The following is a 23,513-nucleotide window of genomic DNA, read 5'->3' on the forward strand; positions in this document are numbered from 1 at the left end:
AATCATATTTTTGAAATTATCATTATTTATTTATTTATGTAACAATTGTAGTCAGCATTACTTTATGGGCACTAACCCATTACATAATGTAGACTATATCAGGAAGAATAGCATTACAAAATAAAAAAGAGGTAGCTGCTAAACTGTCAAAATATACAGAAGAATATGTCCATATCATTATACAGATGCCGTAATAACAGGGGCAAACCGTGTATAGAAGCGATTATGCGCAGCTTACCATTATATTTGACTAACCGTAATAATGTTTTATTGTAACTTTATTTACAGAAAAACAAATAAATAAATAACATTTATTTTAAATCATTTCCACCGTTTGTATTTTTATTCTAATATAAATATAAATTTTAATTAAGCGCACCCAGCGCCTGCGGTGAGCCAAGAAAGTAGCCGATTATTCCAGCTTATTTTTCATACAATTAAGTATACTATATTTTGAATGTCTTAACCCCAGTGCGGGTTTTTTCTCCTAGATTAAACTTGCAGATTACACAAATTATTTGAAGATTCTTGATTTGGAAAACAGTATTTCAAACATTGTTTCTTAAGGACTATTTTTCTTTGAGATTGTACTTTTAACATAAGACTATAATTACTTTCATGCGTCATATTGCAGGACATATAGCGCTCCACGCGGCCGTTTTTAGCACTATTAATTACTAGAACAACGCGGCCAGTTGACATTTCAATTTAATACCTAATATTGACTGAAATCAAAGTGGTATTTTTTATTTATTTTTTAATGAATTATATATTAATGTAATGGATAATATATCTATATAATATAATATATCACGAAGTTACATCGTTTGAGTTGATTTCATGAATGAGAGTTGTTGCATCACACAGAACCACAGAAAAATATCAATTCATAGTAAATATTACTTACATTATATTATGTACCTCTTATGTAGGTACAAATATATGATATTTTTTTATAGCTTACCTGTAAATAAAATCACCATTCGCCACTGGTATTTAGCTAGCGAATCGCCTCAGGCTTGCATTTGTATGGCTTTTGGGTGCGTAAAAATGAGATTTCGCTCTGGCATAGTTGTTTGGAAAGCATGCATAAATTGATCTCTTTTATTTTAAATTAATTTTATTATTTTACACTGTTCGTCCCAACTCAACACAAGACTATTTATAGTTCCATAGAGTTGGGGCTTGTGTCTATAAAAAATAATATAAACTTAAATAAATTTATGTTTTTTATGTTTTTTTTTAGACATTCATAGTTGTGGAATTGGATGCATCATTGTTAACGAGTTTTCATTCTCTGATCAACTTTAATATAACTGTATCCAGTGGAGGCGAGGAACTCACTCCCGGAGATAATATTTATAATTTGCAAATACCTTTGGAAACGGAAGCCACAATTCTAGTCATAGGGTAAGAATTCATAATTAAATTATATGTATGGTATTTTATATTCAATATCTCAATAACAATATAAAATAATTTTAAAACATTCATTTTAGGGAGGCTGCAAATGATGGATTTGTTAATATCAATTCTAGTTCAACGAAGCCTCAAAATATAACTATTTCACATACATACGAGGTAAATGAATGTAATTATTATAGTTATAAGATCAACATTATCAAAATCAACATAGGGCAAGAGTTCCGCGAAGTTGCGACATAGTGTCTTTTAAAATAAAACTGAGCTATAAGATAAATAAATTATTTATCTTACCAACAGTTTACTTAACCTCAAATTGAAATCATACTAAAAGGCGTAAGTTAATTTGTTTCTACAATATTACATGGGTATACTAAATATATATTTTGAATTATGTTTTTATTCCATGTAACTTGAATTTAATTTTGCAAATATGTAGATAAATGAGTGTTTGTATATTGACAAGTTGACAGGTAAAATTCATTATGTACAGATTTATGGTAAAATGACTTTATATCACAAGTTCTTTATTTTTCAATAATCTCCTGCAAAACTGTAGTGAGGGAAATTATATATGTAATTATAAACAGTCATTTCGGATCGCATAGTGGACTAATGATTTTTCACACAATCTCTAGTTGAAAAATATAGAACTTAGTGACAAAGTCACTCTACCATAAACCTGTACTCGGTGAATTACCTGTCAACTAATGATATCTCTCCGTATCTGGGTGAATTAAGGATACATTTTATTTATTGCTTTGCTTATACGTACAAAGCTTTTAAGAATAATAAATAAATAATACAGTTCTCTCTGTGAAATAAAACCATATTACTGTTTTCAACTCGATGGCGGTACCCATGATGAGAGTACTCGAGTAAAAAATCTTGAGAAAGGAAATCGAGTGCAGTTAAGTCCACCTCGTAGAGTAGTGGTTACCACATTCACCTACAATGCTCGAGGTCCCGGATTTGATTCTTGCAAGGTCGACATGAAATATTAATTAAAAATATCGTTTGGTATACAGGCTATATTTCATTGCTCCCAGACTGGTACCTGAAGCATGAGACTGAACACCTTGCGGTCAGTCCAAGGAATGTGAAATATTCTAGTGTAAAAACACCTTATTAAATCAATATTTCATGTTAACCTTCTCAGGGCCCCGATTACAGCGGGAAGTTGACAGAGTTACCTTCGACAGAAAAATCAATATTTGTGTACAAAAATGAGTATATTTGCATGAATATTTCAAGTATCTTCATCGGTATCCTATAATTGAACATGTTTTAAAGAAAAAAATGTAGGCATATTCTGATTTTTATACAGAAAACTCAATATATAAATTGATAAAATTGAAGATAAATGTTAACTTCCCATTGTCATCAGCATCCTGGAATCGGACCCGAGACCTTTCGCATGGTAAGCAAATAAACTGACCATTAGACTACGAGGCGAACAAATTTATATAGTAAAGTCCACTTAAACATTATGTACATCAAAGTCCATTAAAATCTTCATTAGCTTTTATTTTTGTCTGCGGTTGTCTAACTTATCAATATAGAATAGACTGCACATATTTAATGGATTATTTTGATTTATGCAGGTAGTGAACGAGGGCCCAACATCGCTAGATGCTTTCCAAATTAAATATTACATTCCCGTAGCGTATATGGACAAAGCTACAAACATGAACTACACACTGATTGATGTTTTTGAGCCAAGGGTATGCACAAAATGATTTTATCTTTACAATACCGGATTTATTTAACGGGATACTATAGATCAAATAATGATGTGAAGATGATGTTCTTTTTCATTTATGTATTTCTTTCTCTTTTTTTAAAAAATTACTAAGTTATCATGAACATACAATTTTGATTGAGTTTTTATTACTTGTTTTATTTTAAAATGTTACTATTTTATATGAAAGATTAGCCTAATTCAAATTTCATTATAGAATTAATATTTTTGAATAGTATCACCAGAAGACCTCCTGTAACAATCTTGTACTCTATTATTATTCTGGATAATTTATTAGGTGTTAACATAAGTTTTGTCAATATTTTTCCAAATGAAGAGAACAAGAAAACACAACCAAAAAATACAACAAATAAGTCAATAATGTATTCTCCTTAATGATTTTACAACAAATTAGACAATAATTCATAGCATCTTCACCGTACACTGCACAAATATCGCGAGCAGCATTGGTAGCTTTATTCTCTTGATTAAACGCTAACAGAACTAGTTGTCGAAAGTGCTCACTTTCGTCTACTTGACATTCTATTTTGAAGGCTTCTAATCTAATAAAATAATACATGTAACGTAAAAGCAAACACAATATCTTGTAGAGTGGAAAATTTTATTTCTAATGACGTTATAACTTTTACCAGTTTGTTTCACTTTTGGTGCTGATTTTTCAATTTGGAAAAAAAATTATACAATTTATGCGAACACCTAATATACAGCACCATTCTTGTGAAAATCACCTCAAAGGTGCTAAATAGTTGAAGAGAGGAATTACATTACATGCCCTGCCTGTATGGTGAATGGTGACTGGCCTCTCATTTTATCTAATGCTCTCTAATATATTTATATTATGTCCACCATCAAATCTTCAATTTTACTTTAACAAAATGAATTTTTGATTTATCAATAGATATTTTCTCTTTCGGCTTTCGTCATATTAAAATTATATCTTAGTATCAAAAACACTATTTTATAATATTGTCTGTAAAAAGACAAATGACAGTAAATATATACAATTTTTTCCAGAATTTTAAACTGTGTCATATTAGCTGAAACCCATGGATATCAGGCATAAATTTTAACATTGAAATCCTCTTATACGAAGTTCATTAAGTCGACGGATTCATATTACACAATTTTTTATTTATTTCAATGAATTGTCAATTACGTTTACATTAAAATTGTGTCTGGTATTAATCCTACAAAGCCCTAATAGTTTTATGTAAGACATGTCTTATCTACATTGTTTTAGAATTGATTTAAAATAAAAAAAGATATGCTTGTTTTTCTTTCTTTTTTTAATCTTTAATTGAATCTCTTGCAAAATTCACTTTATGGCGCATCACTTATTCAGCCTATGTTTATTTGCATGGCAGAAATGATGCATACATACAAATAAATGGATATTAAGATAATAAACCAACATATATTTGTAATTTTAATTAAATCATTGTTTAATGAACAGCCAGTAACCCGACGATATTGCCCAATCAATAAAAATTACATTTACAATTAATTTATTTACTAACAAAATTTACAAAATAAAAATTACATTTTACTGGACATATTTCGACTGTGTTGAGCCCTAATTTTTATAAAGGAAGATTATGAAGATTATTACAAAATTTTAATCAAATTAATAATTGAGGGTATTAGAAGAGCAAACTTATAAATCTCCATTGAAGGGGTTACTAATATATTTGCAAAAATGATTTCTAATTATACTTCACCAACTCAATGGAGAATGCTAAGTTTGCGGTGTCAAGTATAATTGAAATCTGTTTTTGCAAGATTTAGAAGACGGTTTTGAATTACGCTATTATTTAGGTAGGTAGGTTTTTATGTATAGTTTATTTTGGCATCAATAACTAATTTTCTTTTTTTAGTGGAGATTTCCAAGTTTTTTTATAATTTTTTTATTGATTAATATAATTATTTACTATAAAATCTACTTTCATAATTTTTTAAATGTTAAAGCTGTTACTTTCCAAAAAAGAGACTAGATCTTGTGCTTGGAGAGTGACTTACACTATTTTATCTGTTTAGTCATTTGAAGTTTGATTCTAAAACCCTCAATTATACAATTTTGTATTGTAATAAAAATAGTAAATAAGATAAAATTTAAACCAATCAAATATACTACCTTTCTAAATCATGAAGTAAAACAAAACATTTGAGGAAAATATACATATATTTTTTATCTATTTACAGGATACGTTAAATCAGGCTCCTTTCTTGTGTAATCCGGAAAATGGAAATTTCTATCTAGGAGCTGATGAAGGACATTATGTTGCGATTGAAAATGATTCTGATACTACTCAGATGTATCAAACAACTGAAGCATCGGCTGAATCAGTCGCCTACACTGAAGGAATACCTAAAAAATTGTCCCAGGACTTATTCCAATTTGGTACTAACCTGTATTTAATACGATTAAATAAATTTGTACATTTTTGTTAAAATGACTAACTAAAACTTAATTAAACATCTGTATTATGATGTTGCGGTTGGCTCTTTTGGGTACCATGCCTGAGGTCCCGGATTTGATTCCCGGAAAGGTGAAATTTTATTCAATTGGTAAGATGGTCAGTCTTACGCTTCAGGTGCTAGTCCGAGGAATATAAAATAAAAATATTCTAAAACCACCCTTTAAAGTAAATATCAAACTCGAAAACCCTCGCATGGTAGGCAAACTCGCTGACCATTTGATCACGAGGCGGACAAAATAGCATAAATATTAATTTATTATATACTTTTTTCAGATATATTTGACACCAATACAGAAGTTGATTTGCCCATCATTATGACTGAAGGAAATTTCCCAAAAACTAAAACACTCCATCTCAATTGTACTGACAAACACGTCACTTGTTTCATCGTGAATTGTATTAAAATAGGCGGTCTACCGGCCGGTGGAAATGGGGCGCATATGGTGCTTCGAATGAAGCTTAATGTCACCAATCTAGGTATGCATTTTCACTTAGTACATCTTTATTTTTTTAATATATAACTAACTTTATATCAATAGTTCATTTTTTTCTATTTTTTAAGTACTATTATTATCTTTTATTGTAATTTTTTTTTAAGAACTACATTATAAAAAAAGTAATTATTACTATTAAAATCAATATTTTTTACATGTTTTTTTTTATATTCTTCAAATGTTTTAAATAATAAATACTTGTTTTTACACAACTACAATATTCCAAGGGTTGATTAATATGCTACGTCCCTGGGCTATTTGGAAGTAGATAAGAAAAACTTTATGTGCCTTATTTTTTTAAGAAGTCCTACTGGACTTGTATGCACTTCTCCCAGCGATGCTCCATCATTTCAATAGCTTCCTGGTAGAACATTTGTCTGACCCCTGCCAATCACTCATCTACACAGCACGTGATCTCATTGCCATCCAAAACTGTATTTCCACCCAAAAATGTTCCTTAATTTTTTGAGAATACCTCGTAGTCACTGGAGGCTAGATCTGTTGAATATGGAGGGTGTTTAGCCAATTTAAACCCAGCAGTAAGGAGTTAGTGTGTGCTGGAGCATTGTCTTGATGAAATAGCAACTTGCAGCATTTTGTAGTGATCAGCGGCCTGTTGTAACTAAACCGTTGCCGGTTTCAACTTGTCGCTCGGTATTTTACACATAGACAAATATGTCTAATATGGCTAAATAATGCAAACACATCAGCTTGACTGGTCAACTCGAAGCAGGTCAGGGGTGGATCATATCAATCAAACCTCGTAAACCTATAAAAAAATATGCTTGTTCTGTTTGGAATTGACGATTCCATACAAATGTTTTATTTACAATTTTATTTTTTTACAGACAATATTATTAAGAAAGAAAATGCAGTTATGCTTTCTACGTATGCAGTTGCATTAAGGCCGTAAGTTATGAATATAATAATTATTATTTTTAAATTACTTATAGAATATGAAGGACAAAATTTGTCAATAATATCTCAACAAATAAATACAGTGACAGATCCTACTTACAATCTTTTTTTCTAGAACTAAAGTGTACAGCTACACTAGATCTTTAGTGGTTGGTTCTGTTCCGCCTCCTCCCTCCACTCCGATTTGGATTATTATTCTGTCTGTGATTCTTGGAATTCTTCTACTGACTGTTATTACATTTGGGCTATATAAGGTTTGCATTTTTGCATCACAATTGTTTTATTTTAAAAATACTAGTAAGTACAGAAAACATGAATATATTATGTTGGTCCCGAGCAAAGTTAATTGTATTTTTATTTGCAGTGCAATTTCTTCAGAAGAAGTACAAAAGAAGACTTGGAACTACTTAAAAATCAAGATAACAGTATTGTAAGTGATGACTAATATATGTTTTTCTTATATTTATTAATGTTGTACATAAATTAAATTACATATTATCAAATTGAATAATTGATGTAATTTTTTTACAGAATGAAACCATCGATGACCTCACAGATGAAGATCTTTAGAATGAATTGAGATACAAATTCAAATAATACCTAATCTAACTTTGTGAGATAGTAAAAAATGTGATATTCATATCTAACAATTTAAAAGTGCCATATAATATTTATGTAATGGGGTGAATGGAGTACTGTTAAAAACAAACAAAATTTAGTACGTAGAAAGGTTATTAATAATTTATATTCATCACATTTTAAAAAATAATACCCAAATATTAATGACATAAAGGGTGCTGCTTCTTATGATAGGATTTATAAGAAATGTATATAGAACTCTTAAATATATTGCAAAATTGGTGATACCCAGTGACTATTGGAACCTGATTAAAATGTAGTCATTTTAGAGTGATAGTTGTACTATTTATTTATCTGACATTGATAATAATAATATTAATTCATAAATAAATTGAAGATAGTGCTAAATGTCAAACTGCGCTAGAGCGTCACTGAACTTCAGCGGGGCTGCGCAACAAAATTTTGTATGGAGTGCTGAGCAGTGTTGCGCAATTTTGTGTTTCTGCTACTCGCCGCGCAGTGACACTAAAGCAGTTTGACATTGAATTATAGTTTTTATGATTTGGTTAAAAATCCAAAATTTTATTGAGTGCTGCTCCCAAATTATTAGTTTCTTCAGAATGGCTCAAGCAATTGAATGATGTAGTGGTGATGATCCAGCATGCTTTTTACTGATCTCTTTAAACATGTTGAAATCTTAAAACTAACCACATTATTATTTTAATATTTTTGCACCAAACAGGCCAGTAGGTCTAATTACAGTTGTGAATTACAGCACGGAACACCCAGGCTTGAGAAAAATCACATAAAAATTTTGTGTTCTCATCGTCAATCGAACCCAGAACCTTCCATGCGTGAGTCAAGCGTCTGAACAGTGGCTTCTGTGGTGGAATTAATTTCTTATAAATTATGTGTTGGTAAAATATTTCAGTTTCCTAGTATTATTGTTTGGATTGTAAATTTCTAAGCTATTTTGTGCGAAGAAATTAAAATAAAAACTCTCACTTAATAATGTAAAAATGGAGAGAAAAAGAGTATCAGCCAAAAAAAAATTGTGGTCGAGAAATACACCCTCAGGAGCAAATACACACTGAAGAGCTACTTCATAGCGCCCAAGACTGGGTGCAAATGCAGAATCTTCTAGAGTGGTGGTTTTTAATGCCTAATTGCAGGCAAGGCACTAGAAAAAATGACAATTCAAATTTTCGTTGTGTACTTTTTGTAAATGTATTATACATTCCAGAAAATTCATTCCATTTGAAAATTATCCGCAATACATACCCACGCTATCTACATACAGAAATCTTTAAAGAATTTTTGCTTTTAATAATATTATGAATTATAATTATTCCCAACAAATGAGAAACTGTTAATTTTAAAAGCAACAAAAATAACATATTCTAAACATAAGTATGTGGTTATGTAAGTAGGGTATTTTCAATTTCATTATAGTATTTATGTCGCCGCCAAACAGTTTAATCAGCCACTCAATGGAGCAGCTTGGCTGTTCATTAAACGCTGTCATTCAACTGAATGGCTAACGGATGCTGATCAAAATGTCGAAAGCAACGTTTAACGAATGGGCTGAACATCGCTTAGCCTCTTTAGGCTGCATTTTCTCTCTGCATCTAATTAAATAATTAGAATACAACAGTAAAAATTGTTTTATTTTATTATACTAAGTTAGGTTAGGTTGGGATATGTTGGGTTAAGTTTAACAATATATATATTTTTTTAAACTAAATCCAACCTATCCTAACCTAACCCGGGGGCTTTTGGTTCAGCCATATCCAAAGGGCTAGCTTTCAACCAGCCAACACGTTAAACGTTGAGCTATCTTAATAAATTTAATAAACGGCCTAGCCATTCAATCGAATGCCGGCATGTATGAACAGCCTAGGCATCCAATTAAGTGGCTGATCGAACTATTTGGCGGTGACGTATATATGACCTTGTAAGACTGATTGTTTTGTCTTCATAACTATCTATGTAAAATCAAAAAGGAAAGACAAGGGAGAATATGAGTTACTCAAACTCCGTCTGATTTTACCTATGTATTTATTATAGTCGTTAGATCTTAAATTAAGTATGCATAATAAAGACACTGTTTAGGTATGTAAGTAAAGAGTGTGGTGTTTTTTTGGTCAGTGTATAAATGTTTATTTTTAATAAAAATATAATCCTCTACTTACTGCTTTTTAAAACATTTCTTAGAGTATTGTAAAATCTTAATATTTCATGAAAAAATCTGTCGAGAAGATAATTGGTACTCGTCAAAAAACACCTATTTTGCATGGGTGCAAGGGGTGCAAATTTTGACACTTTATTGTGTTTTGAGAATAGGCAGAAATTCTGTGCATTTGATTTGATTTAGTAAAAAATGCATTAAAAAACCAACGAGAGCAAGCAAACTCCAGGGATGCCTTCTAAAGAGCCTTTACCATGTTTGCCTACTTTACAAAGCATCAGGTTCTTTAGTCCTTGATGTCCACTGTTGACGGTTTGTTGGTGGGTCATGTGGGATGTGGACCTAACAACAGGAGTTGACAGCTGACAAAGAATCCCAGAGGATATTTGTGAACACTAAGGAGTAAATTTGAGAAGTAAAACAGTATTTATAGCAATATTTTATTGTAATCTATAATACACAGTAATAAAAGATAAAAACATATAGAAGTCATTGGTATTTTTTATTAAGTATAAAGTAATCAAAATATTTTCAATACGAATGTTAACTATTGAATCATACAGAAGTAATTAATGAATTAGCATTTAAACTTTAGTATGTTCCATACAAATAATGGCTAGTTGCATTTCAGGTTATTTCTATTAGAGTGAAATGTTTGTAAGTGCGATTATTTTTTTTTATATTAATTTTATACTCTTAAGATAAATTTATATTAAAGTAATATTCTGGGTTCAAATTTTTTTTTTCAAATATACAAAATGTCATTCTTGGTAAAAATACAAATAATCTAAATAGGAACCAGCAACATTTGAAAAATAGAAAATAGATGTTTTGAAAGTCCGCTATGATAATACCCACCTTCCGTTAGTTGAAATTCAGTCACTAAGTTGCAGTATGAGTGCTGCACTCCGCTTGACCCAGTGAGTGGGGGGCTTATCCGAAGGTAGCATGAGGGACAGTACAAAGTTAGAAGAATGGCCGGTGGTGGCCAATACTCCCCTTCTTTCGATAGTTTTATACAGAGGACACCGATACTTTGTACCTTCGCTGAATTCAACCTTTTTTACAGGGAAAAATCTCAGGTGAGGCATCGGTTCATTTAGTATTTTGGGTAACTGTTCGTCAACTATGTGAGCGGCAGCATTCCACCTCGCACCGTCTATAAATGGACCATAGATGTAAATGCTTTCTTTGGATTCCACAATTTGCTCCCTCGGCTTCAGAACTTCGCAGTCAAATATTAGTGTATCTATTGGTATTTTTTTCCACCTCGCGTAGTTCTGCATACCTCCCGTCAAAAAAGCTTGGGTGAAAAAGAAACCGGACAGCCAAAACGACGAAGGTTTTCCTTTTTCGTACCAACTTTGCAAGACTTTCAATCTGTCGATGAAATCCAAAACGTAACTGGCAAGTGGTTTCAAACTAGGATATGATACTTTAACCCAATTACCCGGAATTTTACTTATCAACATGGCATTTGCTTGAGTTTCTAACTGCGGAGACATCACAATTAAGCCCTTAATTGCTTTCTGAAGACTTACTAGCGATGATCTTATTTCATTTCCTAGCTTGTTGAATCTCTCCATTTCTTGAACGAGAACCGTATTCATGGACTCCGTGTAACTCACGGGAAATCTCTCTTTTGCCGCTTCCAATTCAAATGGCGGAGGTAACTTGGATAAGATATCGGAGCATAAGTGAGCTAGTAATATATCCGGTCCTGCACCGGAAGAACCCCCGGAGACTGCCCCTTGTACCATCAACAGGGTGTCGGTGAGGGCCATGGAGTCGGAGAAGTCGCGGGAGATACCCGCGTTCATGTGGAGCCCTAACACATCGGGATGTGTGATGGCGGGAATATTGTCGATATGTTTCATATAGTCCTGGTATTCACAACGCCTCGGTAAACCATATTCGGGGCCTATGCTTGAAAATAGATAATTGTGATTTTTAATCATGTCAGGGTTAATAAAATTTTTCAAAATGGTTACAATAAGTCTTCTATCCCAATCATCAGTTACCCTACCTCCGTAATTGCATTCGCCAGTCAAATAGGATATTGCTACATAAGGTGTCTCTTCATACTGATTTAAAAACATTTGAAGCTGCATTACTGATATCTGAAAATCAGATTCATTGAAACCATAAGGAATATTCCAACCCAGAGGTCCGAACTTTCTTCTTTCTTGTACAACAGCATGGAAAAAACAAATTCCAAATAGCAATTTAGTAAAAACCTTGTCTTTACCCGGACACCCTTCGTAAAATTCACTTTCCTTCAATGGTTCCGATATGTAAGATCTTCTCAGGTTGTTTTGAAGACCAGTTGGAGGCTCATTAGTCATTTTGACGCCAACTTGTAACACAGATTGTGGAAAACTATCAGATGGGTAACTCGTCAACCAGAGTCGAAAGTTCATGTCGGTGTTTGTTAGGTCAAAACATTCGCAGATACTCTCTAAAACAGGAAGCCATGACACAGCTAAATGGCAATTCTGTAAGCACACCCACCCTCCCTCAATCTGCGCTTGTTCAATCATGGCTTGAGCTATAGGGCCTTGCCCTTGACCTAGTGATATAGAGTAGAATTTGCTATCATAGCCCATCCTTTCGCTGAATTTCCACAGTGCACCCATGGGATCTGCTCCCGGGGATAAAATGAAAATTAATGGCACCAAACAGTTGGAATCGCTGTAAGATTTCCTTATGTCAAATGGAGGGGGAGAAACAAATTCCTTTCCTAACACTGTTTCTACAAATAGTGATATTGCTTCGATTAATTTATCGGGCCTTAAAATTCTAATAACAATCAACTTTTGAAAATCGGAAAGAACACTATTCCACGGGCTGGGTAATTTTTCAGAGTGTGGATTTATAGAATCGTAAATCTTTTTCCATGCTGGAATATTTTCCGTAAACGAGTCTTTAAATTTTTTGAATATATTGATCTCCGACGCTCTACAAGCTTCATCCCAAGATTTAGATGAGAGCCAGGGTGCTGGTTTTGGAAAAGGGTTATCAACGGCAATCCCACCTGTTAATAAAAAGTTCAGTTCCCCACTGTCTATTTCGTGAGTAGCCAACATTATTTTAGAACACAAAAGAAATGAAAACATCAATTTATCTTTTTCAAAGAGAGATCGACAAACATTGGAATATAAATTGTATGTAAAAGCATCCCTCAAAAATTTGAGTCGTTTGTCTAATATCTTAGATTTATTAGCGGTTTCAATAGAAAGAATATACAGATTAATAAACCATGTAAGTGAATATTGATACATGGGATCTACATTGGGTAAATCGGTGACACAATAATATATAACCGCAGAATGTGTTGCAATTGGCCTATATCTAAGTCTAAATTCATCAATCATCGCCTCAGTTTCTTTAGTAGCTTCTTGTCTAATCAATATATCATCGGATAAAATTTTGGATGAATCGAGAATTTCAATTGCACCTTCGTCTTCTAATATGTCACCTTTGGACTCTTGCAAGGTCCTCAAAATACTGTCTTCTACATTTTTTAATGCTGCATTATTTTCTGCACTCTCAACAATTAATTTCTCTCTCTTTTCTTGTAAATCGGGTCTCTCTTTAGCTACAACTATACCAAGAAGTTGATCTTCCAGTCCATCAACCGTCAAAGCGAAATTTATAAGAGTGACTTTGTTAAAGACTTCAGGTAGGTAATGAGGATTCCTGAGTTTAGTTGTCATGTATAATCTAAATTTAGGACTGTATTCTATTACATTTTCCCCTAAAGCTATAAATGCTTTTCCTCCTTGTATATATGTATTTTTCATTAATATTGGATCTAATGGTGCTTCCAGTTCTTCCAAAACATTTTCTATCAAAGCTGGCATTCCATATTCCAAACATGGCTCTATTATTTTCATGTAACTAGGGTCTGTCAATTTTGTAACCGCCAAGTCGTTCGACTTCTCCATTTTTTTAATCCATTTATTAGCCTGCCCTTGAGGATCCACTAAAAGAGACCACCTAATAGATGTGTCTTGGATTATGGCATTATCTGTTGATATCTGATCTCGAGGAAGTCCAGCTATATACCAGTTCTGTATTTTTATATCAGTACCTAAAACTTTGCTGAAAACATAATCCTCCGAAATGGGAATTTTTAACTCTTTAGTATAACGCTTCCAGTCTGCGATTGAGGAAATTCTGAAAGGCATAGTAAATGGAGCTAAGTAAGCGATGATACCGCAAGATATAAGAATATCTCCCGCCAAATTGTCAAAAAGAATTTGCAGATTTTCTGCTGCTGCTGTCCATCTATATTTTTCTCCTCCTAATCCACCAATGAGTTTCTCGGCACGGTACAATTTACTTACGCATAGCGCTACTTCATCTTCAAGCTGCTGTTTCTTAAAGTTAGCTTCTTCTAAAGCTATATTCAAATCTGCCACTTTTTGTTCAAGTCTTGCAACCATAGCTTTTTTTTCATCTAATATAGCCATTGTTGCAGCAAATTCATCTTCTGCCGCTTGTAATTTAGCTTTTTTAGGGGCCACTACTTTGGCAACAGCATCATACATATCCATAGCAATCACCCACTTACATAATCCTTCAGCAGCGGTAGATGCTTTAGCAATTATGTGTGGCTTAAAATCTTTGTGCGGTAGATATTCTTTTCTGATCTTTGTCATTGTGGCAACAGGTATATTGTCTTTATCAAATTCTTTCAAATTTGGTAGAAAAGCCATGTCACCGAGTAGTTTTTTACTGGGTCCCCAGAAATCAAATATTTTCTTTCCCGGATTATCTGGATCTGGAATTTTATCTGGAGGAATATTTTTCATGACACAAACAGCCGCCATCACAAGTTTGACGGGAGCAGGAGGATTTTTCATAGATTTTACTAAGGTGATATCAGTAGGTTTTAAAGTATTAAGTGCTGCTATAGCATCTTCGAGAATAGGTATGGCCAAGGCTAAATCAGCTTCGCAGTCTTTCTTCAGAACTTGCGCAGATGCAGCTTGTTCGTTGGCAACATTTGTATCCTCTCGAACTTGTATCGTAGCCTTGTCAGCTTCCAATGTTTCTTTTTCTATTTCGGCCATCATTTCAGCACCTTTTGCAGCCATTATTATTAACTGTGGTTTGAGTGCATTCAAATCTCTTTGCATAATAGCAACTGCCTCTGCAGCTAAATTTAGTTTATCTAATCCATTCACATATCTCTGTTTGGCTGCTCGCAATTCTTTTTGTTTCCTATTTGTCAATTTTGTAAATGACTTGATCAAGTCGAGATAGGATGCAGAAGTAACATAAGTTTTTTTTGAAAACTTCATATAAAATTCATCGGATATTCTTCTAGCATCCACATGAAAATATTTACATGCAACCACAGAAGCTAATTTCACATCATCAGTTAAATTAACTTCGTTCATATAATAATGAGCAACTTTTTCTAAAGCATCTTCTGGCCAACTCTCGAACCAATCAATAGTGCAACAGTTTACAAGTGATGGATATAGCCTCAATCTATTTCGAAAAGAACTCCCTATAGGACTAAAACACAAGGCTATGTGAAGTTTGGCTTTGCACCGAGCAATAAAGAAGGCAAATACTTCTAAAGCACTAACATCTAAGTTTCTGTTACCACCCTGAGCAGCCAATCTCACTAACTCAAGAATTTCTTGTTTCTCATCCAGCTCGTACAAATTTGGAATTTCACCGGAATTCAATAAACTGTCAATATTCTGTATAAAGGTTTCCTCCTGGATTTGGCCTTCAGTGAATAGGAAGCTTGTTTCCTTGCCCATCCCACCAGACTGTCGGAGTACCTTCTTAATGTCCTCCCTCCACTCGCGGAGCCCGTAACTCTTGGTTATCTCCGGCTGGAATAAAATCTTGCCTGTCATGCTGCTGGCTAGGCGCGCCAGTGACTGGCGCCCAGAACCCCCCACACCCACTAGAAGAGCACTGCCTCCTGGCATAGAGAATATTCTGCAAATTTTAGATAAATGTTCTAGAGCATACTGGAATAAAACGATATTCATTTTCGTTTTACTCATTGAATTATATTCTTCTAAAGATTCCACGGCTTTCTTATAAAATGCATCTATACTTGGTATCTCTTCATACTTCTTTTCATCATCCAAGGCATCTGGGTCGAAGTAAACACCGAACATCAATCCCCGGAGTGTTTCTTCTGTGACAACTCCTTCCTGATTTTGATAATTATCACAAGCCACATCAAAAAACTCTTTAAAATAATCTCTTGTAAGCTTTTGTAATTTACCGAATAGCCACCCTCTATCCTCATCATCCGTAAGTCTGTCATAAAATACACGAAGGATTTCATGGATCCACAATTTAATAAAAACTTTCTTATTATCAACAGAATCTTTTTTTATCATAGAACAACCTTGGATTACTCTGGCATAGTCTCTTAAATTAAATATATAATGTGACTTGGCAGGAGTTGGACGCAGGTCCCTCATAGCCGACTGATACATATCCATAGTTCCAGCAACTATTGCTACAATTGATGGCATAGCATCATTCCCAAATCCATTGCGTCTCAAAGCAATCTGTAGTACATTTGTGAATATTCTAGTCATTGTTTCTTCGGAAAATTCATTGATTGCCACCATACTATAGTGGCGTAATAATCTGGCGTAAATAAGTTGCTTACTACCACCTACAGGACCTATTGCAGCTAAAAAAAGCACATCCAGTATAAGAATTTTTTCAGTTGTCTTTAGATTATACCAGTGTTTGTGGTCAAAATATTGTCGCAAAATTTCTATGGCAGGTTGAGCTCCATATACTTCCTTAGCAGGCATGTTCATGTCATCCACAAAGATCACAGCGAGACTACCCTTTGGTGGACCATAAATATTATTTTTCCTCTTAAGGAGTTTCGTTATAACCAAGTCCTGTGTTTGATTTGCGGAAGTAGTGGTAGTAAATGTAATGAAAATTGGCATGTAATGATCCAGAGATAAACGCGTCATCATATAATTTTGAATATAAAAACTTTTCCCTGTTCCGGTTGGACCAATTATAAGCCAAGGGTTTCTATACCTAACATGAAGATCCAAGAGATATATGTATTTAGCTGTGTCCAATGTTGGAATGACAGTCTGTTGTAAATTTATTGTTTCTACTAATTTTTCAGCTTTTAAAATTTCACTCCAATGTTTCCAACACCCTTTTTGCTTGTATTGATAAACATAATCATATAATGAGCCCTCTAATGGGATTGATACATCGATTCGTTCTAAACTGTCTGGCACTGGCATTTCCCCTCTCCAAAACTCTCGATAATATTCCTCAAACTTGTCTCTAGAATCTGTAGTTAATAAGCCACCAATTCCCCAACAAACAGCAAATATAAAAGAAGCTTGAATCCACGTCTTGACATACCTCGAGTCCTCCTCTCCCTGAATAGCATCATTCATTAACATTTCGATCAGGCGTAATGTAGTTATCACTAAATTAATCTCACCTCCACTAACCATCTGATTACAAAACCTTCTTATAAATGTTAGTGTCGGCATAAACAGCCATTCACACATATCATGCAACAATTCTTCATAATCACATCTCCAGTGTGGATTACAGGTTTTTATCCATGATTTAACAAATGGCATTGGTCCTAAGGTAGCAGATTCCATATAAATCATTCCGCATCTGGAAACAGTAGCAGGGGAAGCTTGGGATAGATCCATTACTTCAAATATCATAGACATTGTATCTGACATGGCTATAACTTCTCCAGATGTCAAACATAATTTCTTATTGTCATCGAGTACGGTATTCATGTTTTCAATCCACACAGCATCCACTGGACCGTCAAAAATAATCCATTTTTTATTGGCATTATCTTCAGATGCATATTCCCTAAAGGTTGTTGCTACAACTCCATCCGTCCATTCGTAAGATACCGGATCAAATGCTCCATATAACTGTCCAATTGTTACGGCTTTTGGATTGATAACCCTAAAGCTTGTAGATATCCTATGGTCACTCTCAATACCCAGAGCATCAGCTAATGTTTTGAGTGTACATGTTTTACCAGAAAAAGGATCACCTACTAACATAAATCCGTGTCTTACTATCATCATTTCAAAAGTTTGTATTATTTTTAATATAAATGAATCCGTCGGTTCTAAAATCAATTTTCTGCACACTTCTTCAGAGGCTAATATTAATTTTGTATAATCTGGAGCAGGTAAAGATGTTCCTGGAAAAACATCAGAAATGATTCCCTCAAATAATGGAACATCAAAAGACAAAAACTTAGGCAAGTTTACATCAGTTAAAGACCGAAGTAATAGTATCCCCTCATTTTCATCTGGAAATTTCTTTTTGTTATTTCCACACGCCGAGAGTACAGTCTTGACTGCTCTCATACCATAGTCATAATGGTTTTGGGAAGAGAGTTGTTCAGAGCACAAACGATATGTGGTTACAATCTTAATAGATAGGTTCCTAGCATCAATAAAACCATATGAATAAAGAGATATCTCTCCAATCATGGCATAATCAGGTACCATCATCGCAACAGTCCGAAATAAAACTTTAAGATTATCTGGCAACTCGGACCTACCTGCATAACCTGGATTCATGGTAATACAAACATAACATGCTGGGTTCAATTTCAACAGTGTACCTTCAAATAAAAATGTTTCAGCGTGTTGCCGTACAGCTTGGACAATGCAAAGAATTTGCTGCGCTACAACAGACAATACTTCAACCTCTATCCTATTAAATTCATCAAAACATGCCCATGCCCCTGAGGATGCTAAGCCTTTAAAAAATTTACCCATAGCTTTGTAATCAAGTCCATCGGAACAATTGAAAACAACACATTGCACAGCGAGTGCTTTAGCTAAGTCTTTGGTAGTTTCAGTCTTTCCAGTCCCCGCAGGCCCTTCCGGAGCCCCATTAAGATGAAGGTAGTAAGCTCCAATGAGAGTTCTGTAACAGCGATCTGTGAGGGGTGTGATGACCAAACGATCGGTATTGCCCAAGTACTCATAAGCAAACTTCACAACGGCATTTATGATTTTTACTGCCACATTGTCATTCTCCCAATAGTACCTCAATTGAGCTAGCCAATTGAAATCAGTATCTTCTACAACACTTTTATCAATTAATTCTTGAACAACATCCTTAGCGTGCACATCTATTACAATCAATGCTTTTATAGAAATTCTAGCTAAGTTCGTCAATTTAGGAGATCTTACCAGAGTAACAATTTGATTTAATTGCTTAGTGAGTTGAGTGTGAAATTTAACCAGCTCCGCGAGTTTATGAGTCTTTAAACAATTGTGAATATCAATAGCCCAATAAATTTGAGAAACACATAGAACTACCATTCCTTCCCACACGGTAATCCATTCCTCTCTTGGAATTGTTGGGTACTCTAAATAACTCTGCTCAGTTTCTGTGCGAATAGCACGAATCATCTGATCTTCCACTTGCACAAGCCATTTCTCCACTGAGCCCCGAGCAGCCGCTGTTGATATAATTTCACAAAATTCCACCTGCTCTTCTTCTTTACTGATCATAGCGAGAATATTCAGCTCAGAATCAAACTCCAATTTGTTGATCCCTTCGAAACATTTCTTGAGATGTGGTTGGACTCGTAAAGGATTTTTGGTCTCCGATAGAATTTCCAGGATTTCATCATTAGACAAAAAGAAAAATCGTGGGAAAAATAATCTCTTCTTCTCCAAATAATTATTGACACCTTCATTAATCTTTTCAAGCAATCCGTTGGCTGTAATCATAGCTTCTAAAAGTCCAAATCCGCCAGCCGTCTCTACAACTTTGGGATTTTTTGCTACTATTCCCATATATCTTCTATATGTACTATCTACCTCCTGAAACATTACACCCTCTTCTGGCATCTGGGCAATGATGTCTTTCGATGAAAAAATTGGTAACAAATAAAGCCACTGGCATTGCACTTTACCCCATTCGTCTATAGAAGAATTGATTCTTTTCAATTTCTCATACCAAGCTTTTACTTCTGATTCAAATGGTTTAACAAAAGCAGAACCCCTCATACCTATGGTTTTGACTATTTGATCGTCTAAAATGGCCTGAATATCATCCAGTTGTGTTAATATTTGTATACCAGTATCTTTATAAGGACTAGTTTTAAAATTAACACTGACCCATTCAGCTAGCATTTTTTCTAGATTTGTAATAAGAGCTAACTCCTTGCATGCTCCCATGCTAATAATTTCATATTGATCCATTTCAGCCCAAAGATTCATATCTATGAGTTTTCTTATAGTAGTTCCCGCATCTGGAGTAATATCGAACCCTGCAATCTCCGCCATTTCATCCCAGTGGCGTTGACGAAGAGCAGAGTTGCACATTATATTCACTAGCTGTACATTTGGCCTCCAATCCTTTAACTCCTTTAAAGCTTGTGCACATAGTTTCATTGGGGCTGGTAAATTCATGGGATCTGGATCTTCAACTAATCCCTTGAATCTTCTTTCGTTATTATCAGCTATTTGCTGTTTTATTTTCAATTTGAAATTTTTTGATAGCTTCAGAAACTCTTTGTAATACTCTTCGTGTTGTTCTTCTACTAATGCATTATCAATATATTCAAATGTACCATCCATCCATGTATAATAGCTGCGTCGCCATTTGTGCAATAAGTACATTAATTCATAGAAGGGTAGAATATACCCCTTCAATTCCTCCAGATCTGGGTATTGGGAAATAGGAAACTGAAAGACTTTTTCTTCGTGATTAATCCAAGCCATTTGACTATCACAATCATCCAGCCAGTGCACCAGCCTACGAATGTCTTCCAGATATTCTAAAGTGTTATTTATATCATCCATATCATCAAGTATTCCTAAGAATGGTATCAGTTCTTGTAAACGTGCATTCAACGAGGCTGTCTTTGCCACTAAATTTTCCTCCATTTCAAACTTTGTAGTTTCAAAGCTGCTTGCATTTTTATTCAATATTGGTTTTATGTCTTGCAGCCAATTAACAGATCTATTATTCAAATCCACATGTTCAGGTGATAGTTGTATCATTTCTATTAGTTTGCCCATAATAATAAGTGATTCTGTAATACGTTCTGTTAACTGTGGTATTAAAACAGTTTTGGCTAGTAAACCATACGCACTACTCTCTATAAGTTCTGTTGCAGTTGTAGGAATAATTAAAACTTTTACTGCAATGTCTTCAAAAGCACCACAAATACTCTGATTTTCTTGTTGATGTGCTAAACACAACAAGTTCAAAATTTCTTCTTGGCACTTAACAGCAGCCGTTTTGAGGCCAGCTATCATTTTATCTTGATTTATTTTTCCTACTTCGAAATAAACATTTCCCATTCCTGCCGATAACTCATCAAGCATCGCTTGAAAATTGTTAATTCTCTCGCATGACTCATCAAATGTTTCGCCTTGTTCTATAGTTGCAACATCAGTTTTAAAATCTCTAAAGAGCACACCGTACTGGGTCCTTATTTCATCCATGTACTTTTTGACTGAAAGGAAAACACTATCTAAACTTTCTTGTAATCTTTTGTGGCTATCTTGAAGAGTCCAATTATTCAGTTTGACTGGTAAGAAATCATTTTCCGTTGGTAAATTTACCCAACGCTCAAGAGGTAAAAGTTTCTGCGCTATGGAAGCCACAGCGTCTATAATCTTATGGTACATAGCGGATATTTCGAGAAAGGAAGGATCAAGTATAAGATCTGTTTGAAAATTCAATTCCATTGAAATCAGCGGTGTCAATACTGGATTACCAACAACTTCAATAATATAGTCTATTGAAGCCCTCATTAGCTCTGTTATTTGCATCGCAATTGAAACAGAGGCACAGTTTAATAAACAAACTCTTTTTTTCATGGGTATATTACTGAGACAACGAGGTACTTTTAGCCATGTTACAATGTAAGGATACCAAATCATTGTAAGAATCGATTCGGCTTCTGATAAATCTGCATCAATCAATTGTTTTAAGTAACTCATATTGATTATTCCTCTGCCTCTGTAAATAAAAAAATTCAACAAATAGACTGGAAACATTTTAGCGGCGCTCTCCTGGACATAACATATAAATGGATGTAAGATGTACAACTTTTGTTTTAATGTTTTCCTTGTTTTGAGGAATTCGTCATAATTTGAGGACTTTCCTCCAAATTTGAATGGTTTTTCTTGGTAACGCACACGCTCTACTCCAGGTATCTCTCTGATCTTGGATTTCACTGCCAATTCATGAAGACACTTGTTCCATTCTTCTTTACTTTCATCAAGAATTTCATTCACAGTTTTAGGGAATTTGGATTTCAATTTTTTTGGAACCATTTTCAAAATTTTTTTCTCCCACGATTTAAGCATAGGAGGTGGCACTACTAAAGTTGCACATTTTCGCAATTGTTGAGCGAAGAAAATTTGTTCTTCCGGGTAGAACTCTATGTCGGAAGCTTTAATAGACTCCTTTTCTACGAGTCTTCTTACCTCGTAAGCTTTTTCCTTTAAAAATTCCTTCATTTTAGTTTCCCTTCCCTTGAATATAAAAAATTATAGGATATATTAAAAAATAAAACTAAACTAAACCTATATCTTATTTAAACGAAATTAGATTGGAATAATTCATGGAATTTTTTTTTGTTGAATATTTATAAACATGAACTGTTTTGGAAATATCATGAACAAATTTTTAATCAAACATTTAAGTCATTTAGGTTGTAAATAGTTCATCAGTGAAAAGTGACAGTTTGTGGAAATTAAACTAAAATAACAAATTGCGTAAAAATAACACAAATTTATTTGTGTTGTTTTTAAGAAATCTTGTTGAAACAGATTTTAGTGTAGAGTTTAAATAATATAAATACATGTAAGTGTGTACAGGTAAAAAATTACGTTATATACAGTAAATATTGACCTTTCTTCGGTTGTATGGTGGAGGAAGTTTGATGGGCAGTTCATCAAACATATGTAAATCTGGGGGAGGTTTCAATATTGGTATTTTAACTTTTGGCTCCAACATATTCCTAAGTTGTCTGTTTGCCATTTTTCGAACCAGATACTAGATTTACACAAATATTATAAAAAAACACATCCTGTCAAAATTATGCTTCATTTTCAAAACAAACATAAGTTTTATGTAGTATAACCCCCAGTTCCAATTTTAATAAAATGCATAATTATTTTCTATTTGATCAATCAATTAATAATGAATAAGTTCCTACTTTGATAAAACAATTTAAAATTTTAAAACTGAAAAGATGCAATAAAATGATTTAATATTCTTGTTTACTTAGCAACCCAAAAAGGGGGTTGTAATAATTTCCCCTCTTCCGTTACATGTTAAATCAATACAAGGTACATTAACAATTCTGCAGTTGATAGTTCCTAACCCTATCTGCACCTGGTGGTGCATTGAAAACTGAATTGGTTCACAAATATTTTCATAACTGAGAACATTTGAAAATGCATAATTTACGCAGAGGTGAGTTGATCGCCTTGCGATTTAAAGCCAACAATACTACAAAAAAACTACTACATTTTTAACAAAGTGCAACAGGGATGGAAAATACCTTAAAGAAGGGAATATGGAAGTCGAGGCATTTACAGGGCTTATGACCTGTCATTGGCTAGTTTAAGTGGCCACTCACTGTAACATTCATCATTTTAACATATTACAACAGA

At 33.8% G+C, this 23,513-nt stretch overlaps 1 protein-coding gene and 1 pseudogene across 6 annotated transcripts in view; one reads left to right on the forward strand and one right to left on the reverse strand.

The window, feature by feature from the left end:
* LOC148280203 (integrin alpha-PS3-like) overlaps positions 1-8,453 on the forward strand; it is a 42,154-nt gene extending 33,701 nt beyond the window's left edge. For all 5 annotated transcript variants that reach the window (XM_088228752.1, XM_088228751.1, XM_088228750.1 and 2 more), the window contains exons 17-25: positions 1,247-1,410; positions 1,500-1,581; positions 3,027-3,146; positions 5,384-5,582; positions 5,935-6,138; positions 7,004-7,064; positions 7,189-7,327; positions 7,438-7,503; positions 7,605-8,453. In XM_088228752.1, the coding sequence (XP_088084878.1) occupies positions 1,247-1,410; positions 1,500-1,581; positions 3,027-3,146; positions 5,384-5,582; positions 5,935-6,138; positions 7,004-7,064; positions 7,189-7,327; positions 7,438-7,503; positions 7,605-7,643 (1,074 nt within the window). In that variant the 3' untranslated portion in view covers positions 7,644-8,453. The remainder of the gene's footprint in view (positions 1-1,246; positions 1,411-1,499; positions 1,582-3,026; positions 3,147-5,383; positions 5,583-5,934; positions 6,139-7,003; positions 7,065-7,188; positions 7,328-7,437; positions 7,504-7,604) is intronic.
* Positions 8,454-10,600: 2,147 nt separating this feature from the next.
* Positions 10,601-22,960, reverse strand: LOC148280204 (dynein axonemal heavy chain 7 pseudogene; annotated as a pseudogene). The gene is made up of 2 exons (XR_015822665.1): positions 22,747-22,960; positions 10,601-22,367 (listed from the first exon to the last, which is right to left on the reverse strand). The product of XR_015822665.1 is annotated as a dynein axonemal heavy chain 7 pseudogene (transcript).
* Positions 22,961-23,513: the final 553 nt, after the last annotated feature.

This window comes from Micrasema longulum, unplaced genomic scaffold, assembly GCF_059751315.1.
Source record: "Micrasema longulum isolate JH-2025_06_02 unplaced genomic scaffold, ASM5975131v1 h1tg000607l, whole genome shotgun sequence".
Taxonomy (NCBI): Eukaryota; Metazoa; Arthropoda; class Insecta; order Trichoptera; family Brachycentridae; genus Micrasema; species Micrasema longulum.